Below are 7634 nucleotides of genomic sequence, written 5' to 3' on the forward strand. Positions count from 1 at the left end.
TATATTAAGAAAATTTGTTATCATTAATTATATAATAGAAAATATATACTATTTAGATATAACCCAACAAAATATATACAAGAGAACAAAATATATAGTAGATTATATAAATTTAATGAAATTCAGGGAATTTTTTATAATGTACAATTTTTGTATATACCCCACATAAACTCAACAAAGAGAGGCTAATATAGTATGCTATATATTATATTGATTCGCAATATATCAATATATATATATATATATATATATGGATCGCATATTCAACATAAGAAATATATGCTTCTATATTAGTCAATAAGTGTAATTGTATTTCTAAAAATATATGATAAGGTATAAAACTATATTAATTGGGAATTATATGCATATTAACTATAAAATCCATATTTCATGCGGCACCAAATTCACCGGGAAAAATCCCTACTCCATGCAAATATTCTAGCCTTTTCTCCAAGCTCTATGCAAAGGTTTTCTCTGCCTTCCAAGTTTTATTGGCTATTTATTATATACAATCTTATTAATTTTATTTTGATGAATATTAGCATAATTACATTAAAGAGTACTTAAGTACGTTGAAATTTTGTTTTATAGATAATGCATGTTGTTCGATTGAAAATATATATAGATAGCTTTATACTGTTTGATGAACAAATCAACGAAGATTGATGGAAGTTAGCATTAGCTAATCATAAAAAGAATGCCATGTCCATCGCGATATACATCGAGTTTTATCTTTTCAATTTTTATTTTTATTATTAAGAATATTTCTCTCAAAATTAACTATTTTTTGGTTAGTTTATACTGTTTATGATTTCATTTAATTGTAATTGTAGGATTTAGATTTAAATACAGTGATTTATCTGGAAAATTCTTGGAACAAAGAAATTTGTAACACAACTTAAGCCTTTTCCATTACTCTCCAATGTATATTTTGTGTTTTCGAATGATTTTAGTGGTCAATAATTCTTTTCCTTTAAAGTTTCCGTTCTAAAATGATGTACAATATGAACTTTGTGTTAACCTAATCTTACATGATTAATTTTAATAACATTTTTCATATTTACCGTATATTTTCTCTTTTTATCTCACATTAGGTATTATTTATTAGATGGATCTTTGAATTATTATATTGCTAGATATATTTTATTTTCACCACTGGTTAGTTAGACATAGAAATTATATGGTAATTCATCTATAAGGAAGGTATACTTTCTAATTGTTTTTCTCTCTTAATATAATTTTCTTAAATGGTATGTATGCCTATCGAGAAAATATATTTTCATGTATATATGACCTAAATATTTTATATGCGTATGTCAATGAGTATTTAGGAAATATACTTTGTATCTCAAATTCTATATATATATATATATATAAAAGAATTAAACTTAATAATCATAGATTTTTTATATATTGGGTCGACTTTTCATGAAACTTTTAGATAATTATGATATAAGTTTAAATTGAAAGGAATAATATGGAATTAGTTTTTACGTTTTAAAATTTTTTTTTTCCGATTTTTCAGCTTATATAAAACTCGATAAACTATTTATGGATTACAACCACTTCATTATTTAAGGATTTCTCTTTATGATCAAAGCTATAAAAATAATATGTAGTCAAATGATTTTATCTTTGTATAAACAAACTTCATATATATATATATATATATACATACTATGAATATTAAGAAAATCAATTGTTCGTTTTCGGTAGGAAGAAAGTATTTTTCTATAGATACTATAATATTTCCTTATAATTTTTATTTTGATTATTTTCCTTATGATTTTTATGAATATATATATGGGGCTAATAGTTATGTAAAGAAAAGTGAACTTTCCCTCATCAACAAATTCCTAATTTTCTTTCTCTAATAAAATATGAGTCTATCTAAAATAAAATTTTGAGGTGTTGTTTTTCCACTCGATTGTCTATAATTATAAGTATATTCTCTATCTTCTCTTTTTCATTATTTTTCAATTTTGCATTAGAATTTTACTTTTATTAAAGATCAATGATGCTCCAATAATCTTATTTAATTTTTACTTAGAACAATTTTCAAATCAATAATTTTTTTAAAAAAACTTCTTATTTTAAATATCAGTTTCTATTAAAAAAATATTAATCATTCCCGCGCAACGTGCGGATTCCCATATAGTTTTCATTTATTTAGTACTCTAGCCTAGTCATTTAGTACATTGAATGTACATCTGATAGTAGCATGACAGGATATCATGTGACATCGTTTAGTATTTTGGTTTATCGTTTAGTACATTTTACCAAATTTTCAATAATTTAGTTCAAGTGCCTAGTACCGAATTAAAATACAAAACACTTGAACTAAAATACGATATCTTTGAAAGAAGGTACCAAACACTTGAACTTAAAATATTATGTAAGAAGCACCAATATTTGAAAAGAAGCACTAAACACTTGGACCAAAATATTAAATATTTGAAAAAAAGTACTTAGCACTTGTATTAAAATACTAAATATTTGAAGAAAATACTAAATACTTGGACTAAAATACTAAACATTTAAAAAATACTAAGTATTTGAATTAAAATACTAAATATTTTTTAAAAAGTATTAAATACTTGGCCTAAAATACTAAACATATGATAAAAATACTAAACACTCGAACAAAAATACTAAACGGTGTCACGTGCGCCATGTTATGCTAGAATTTCCCAGCCTAATACTAATATTTAAAACCAATTAAAAAAATATTGATCTTCGAAATTGAAAATACTAGAGCCAATTTAAGGTCATTATATCGTTCGTGCTTAATGTACTAATATTTTTTTAAATATTTTAGTTTAGGCAGTTAGTATTGCAAAAGTACATATACAGTCAACCTAATTTTAGTACTTCATTGTAAAACTACATCCAAATTCGTTTAGGTCGTAAATTTCAAATATTTAGTATTTTGTAAAAACAAACAAATACCAGCCTTCATAACTAATTTTAATACTTCATTCATACTTGAAGTACTAAAGTTGATCTAGTTTATTTGGTTTTTTTTTTTGTTTTTGGATTAACTGAACAAAGAGTGCTTAATTCAGGGGGAAAAAGAAAAAAGAAAAAACAGTCCAGTGGCTTTTTATGCTGGCAAATGAACTATCCAAAATCGCAGGCTGCATGGAGAGTTTACCCAGCAAGCATTGTTGCCATTGATCTTTCACCGGAGACAAAGGAAATCTCGTAGAGCGATTTTCTCTGTAAATCTAATCCTAATCAGGACAATATTTGTCTCTCTAACAGTTCTCATCAATCTCTACCTCTGTTTATTACAGATAATCAAGCACTACAACAACATTGAGTAATGGCAGAACATTTTTCCAGAGAAGAAATGAACAAATAAAAGACGTCGATCTAAACAATTCTCGAGGCCAAATGTCGCGGCGTGAAGGTTGATGGAGCAGAGAATGCCTTTGTATCGCATCTCGGACTCATGCACTCTCTCTCTCCCGATTGGGGGCCTGTAGCGACTACCGGAGCGGGAGAAGCTGCCATGGTAGAAATCAGAGAAAGAGAGAGGCAGAGGACGAAGAAGCAGTTGAGTCTCCAGACGCTCAATAGGGGGGTCGCAGGGTGTTGCCGGCAGCCACTATGCCCCCCCCCCCGGACCGGAGGTTCGCAGATAAGCAGCGGTGGCCGCCCCCACTCCTCTTCTTCCTCCTGTGAGAAAACCTTTACTTATGAAAAGAAGATTCCAAAAGAGAACCGGGCTGAGTGCGGTGTGTGTCGTGGAATCATCAATCATCAATTGTAATATATAACAGCTAAAGGGGGAGATGTGGAAACTCCATATACTAACCCTCAGCTCGTGGTTGAGTGCGATGCGTGACGTGAGAGCTCCACCTATTAACCCTCAGCTCATGATAAATGCCTTTTCGATTATTCAGATAATTAGTTTCTTCTAAAAGAAATTCATGTATTTAATTTTTTTTTGAATACTTCAATCTTGATACAATTATAACAATTAATAATATATTCAAAATCATGAAGAAATATTAAACAATTTTTATAAAATTAGGTTTTTCTGATTTTTCAATATAACATGATGTCGAGAAATTAATAATTTCTCTCTCTCTCTCTATGTAATTGTCCGTGCAACGCGCGACACTAGATCATCAAATGTGGTAGTCTAGTGGTTCTAAGCTTACTCTCATATGGTTTTGTAACCCCAAGGCCCCGAGTTCGAATTCTCTCTACGCATATGTGCCAAAACATTTGCTAGAAATGTGCTCTTCGCTTTGGGTTTTTGGGGACACCTACTTCTGTCAATGAATTTCTTAGCTGAGCAAAACATAAATACCGGACTAAACTGGAGATCACTCTCCTAAATATTTCTTGCACTGAGATACTTGCAGGTAGTGGTTCTGTGATTCTATATGTTTCGGGTCTTAGCCAAATACTGGTCAAGTGACTCGAGCTGATGGGCAGATTCTACTAACGGAAATATTATATTGTTTCCCACGTAGGGAACGATGGATTAGCGATGGATGTGGTCGAGGAGGGCAAACACGAATAACTGAAGCCTCTTCATCAAGCTGGAGAAAATTCAAGGTCTGTCAATCGAAACGTTTGGACAAACCATCTTGATTTGATGGTGGACAGGCGGCAGCAAACAGAGATTTCATCCTTCAAGAAATTCATGCGCTTGAGCATCAACCATCTCCAGGAATTGACATGCAGCCTTCAAGAAGATAAATACTTTCATATCGCTACAACCATTACATGGATTTCAAGATGTCCCTCTTATCATATCGCTCTGAAATGTTATTAGTTTTATTCCCTCTTTTTCGCTCAATGTAAACTTGCCCACAATTAATTTACCATCATCGTTGTCTCCTCCAAGCAGGAATTCCTGTTCTCGTGCTTCATCAACATACATCTCCAAGAATCGATGCCAAATATATATTTTTGAGCTTCATATAGCAACAGTTAGACCTATTTCGAGGCTTCTCTCTTCACTTACAACTCAGTAATGTTATAATTCTACTACTATTTCTTCGTCCGTCTATGCATGTATGCTCAATTACAAATCACCTACAAATATTATGACAGGTTATATATTGTAGAAAATTCAATAGAAACACAGACAATCAACATAGTCCTATATTATACTTAAAGCATTTATGGTAAATACGTTTACTTTTCAATCGCGTACCTTTTGACGGTTTTATAACCCAGTAAGTGTAAGGACTGACAAGTAATATAATAGTGAGTAGAGTATCGTTCCCACGAAGACTTGACCTAATATAATAGCTAGCGGAAGGGGAAAATCATTCGATTCATTTGACGGAGGATTCAAATTGTCATTGATGAAATTAATTTCGAAGCAAACCTAAGAGATAACAGAAAATACTGTCTGTACAACAGTGAGCACGAGAAGGATCACAGCTGCGATTACGGAAATGCCCGCCCACGGAGTGTTGAAATAGTCTTGCCTCAGCGCCGCTTTCCACTTGTGCCATGGCACTTTGTAGTATGTCAGCAGCTGTTCGCAGAGATCAGCGTAATGAGATTCACCTGTCATAGGAAGAACCTATGCCAGGCTGTTAAAAATTTTTGCTGCCTGCAGACTGTCACCGAGGGTATTCTCAATAATCCCGCACTCGACCAGCAGGTCTATGTCCCCGGGGGTGTTGATGAGCTGATCCATGAAACAGAAATAAGCTGTAAACCAAGAGTCATCACAGTAATGGCACTGCTCAAAAGCCAGCAGGTTTCTGTAGATAGTTTCGGTGTAGTCACCCATGAACATGTGGGGGATCGATAGCACCCCGTCTTTGAACTCAATATCGAGGAGATTGGTACTCGAGCTTTCTGCAAATTTTACTCCAGCTTGATGCAGTGGAGTGGCAGTGGGGATGCGTGATGGAATTTGTAGTTCCTTCTTTACTGATGAATCCTTCTTGGATGATAGGTGACAAACCCAGAGGCAGTCCAGAAAATGATCTATCTTGCGGTTTTTAACCTTTATTGGATCATATCCTTTAAACCCCGATATCCCCTCTTAAGTTGACGAACTGGCACACGAATTCCATGAAAAAAGAATCTCCTCTTCCTTTTCCTTCTCCTCCTCCTCCTTCTTTCGTTTCTTCCTCGTCTTCTTGTCCCTTTTCCCCTTCATCTGCTTCTTTCTTTGATGAAGAGTTGATTCTGATTTCGATTTTAGCAAAAAGATCTTCGATAATGAACAACGGGAGCTGGTTTTCGAGTAAGAACATATCATTGATAATGTTTGATATATAGTAGGGCCTATTAAAGATCCTGCAACATTCTGGCATCTTTCCTTCTGCGATGATCACCAAGAGCAGGACTATAAATGCTGCATCGACCATTACAATCTCCACGAGCTCATCGCTCTTGAGCTGGATAGTGTCCTCGTAGTAACTCCGCAGTTTCTCTTCTCTTTCCTTGACGAACACAACATACTCCTCCAAACTGAGCTGCGTTTACAGATCTGAGTATTTAGGCTCAAGAGACAAATATAGACACAAACTAGTCACATAATCCTGTTTACGTATGCACATCTAGATGTGTGCATGGATCCTAATCCTGTTCAAACACTGATGAATGAATAGCTAGGACTTAAAGCCTAAATTTGTAGAAATGCATACGTATAGTCTTAAACGTGATTATGCAAAAATACCTGCGCCCTTTGAAGGAAACCTGCAAAGAACCTCTGCTTGTATTCTTCCATGGCTTCTAGGTCCTTCCTTCCGTGGTGCATCGGGCCTATGGAGACAAAACTCGGAGCGTAGGCAGATGGGTTCTTGACAATGAGGGACTTTATAGATGGAGTAGTGACTAGAGAGAGGAGACAACGGGTCAAGTTTCTTTCTCAATGAGGTAAGCAAAGGAATGTGTGGGTTTTCTATATCATGATCATGACCATCAGCAGCAGCAGCAGAATCATTTATAAACAGCCGCTGCTCTTCCACATTTTCTTATGTTTCTGATGATTCCTTTGCATCCTTGCGTCCTTCCTTATGATTATCACTGTAAAAACACAAAGCCCGCATGTTGCTGTTGATATTAAAAATTACCGTAAATGTAATTATCGATATATATAATTATATATCGGAAATCAATTACGTTATCAATTATATATAATTATATCGTAGTATTAATTACGTGATCATGTGCATTTTGATGGGATTCCATGAGAATTGAAAATGTTATCCAATTATTATGCTCCCTATTCAACTGAACAAAACCAAAGCTAATGCAGTGAAAGATTTACGTTATTCTATTGTCAAGCTAGCTGTCCGACTCCGAATTGCTTAAAGATAACTATCCCACACCCCCTTCATAAACTCCGAATTGAACGCTCCTTTGCTCTCTTAACTAATTGGCGCGGATGATACCATAGAAAAATCCTATACAAAAGTTACCCAAAATAAAATCCTATACAAAATTAAGATTACATGAAAAACTCACGCATTACACTAGCAATATTTTTAAATACTCATATCAAATAATCTCATAAAAATTACATTAATTATTAAGAAAAGTAATAAAAAATAAATAAGGCTTTACGGTTTACGGTTTTACTGTTTAGCTTTTGGGGTTAGAATTTGAAACTTTTAAGCTTAGGAATTTATGGTTTTAATTTTCAG

The 7634-nt window shown here is 33.4% G+C and overlaps 1 protein-coding gene across 1 annotated transcript; it reads right to left on the reverse strand.

Moving 5' to 3' along the window:
• Window positions 1-5461: 5461 nt before the first annotated feature.
• LOC116188683 (UPF0481 protein At3g47200-like) lies at window positions 5462-6953 on the reverse strand. The gene is made up of 3 exons (XM_031518166.1): window positions 6665-6953; window positions 6048-6461; window positions 5462-5986 (listed from the first exon to the last, which is right to left on the reverse strand). Exons 1-3 carry the CDS (start codon window positions 6743-6745, stop codon window positions 5555-5557), a joined length of 927 nt encoding a protein of 308 aa, XP_031374026.1. The 5' UTR covers window positions 6746-6953; the 3' UTR covers window positions 5462-5554.
• Between the last annotated feature and the right edge of the window lie 681 nt (window positions 6954-7634).

Source organism: Punica granatum, chromosome 8 (assembly GCF_007655135.1).
Source record: "Punica granatum isolate Tunisia-2019 chromosome 8, ASM765513v2, whole genome shotgun sequence".
Classification (NCBI taxonomy): domain Eukaryota; kingdom Viridiplantae; phylum Streptophyta; class Magnoliopsida; order Myrtales; family Lythraceae; genus Punica; species Punica granatum.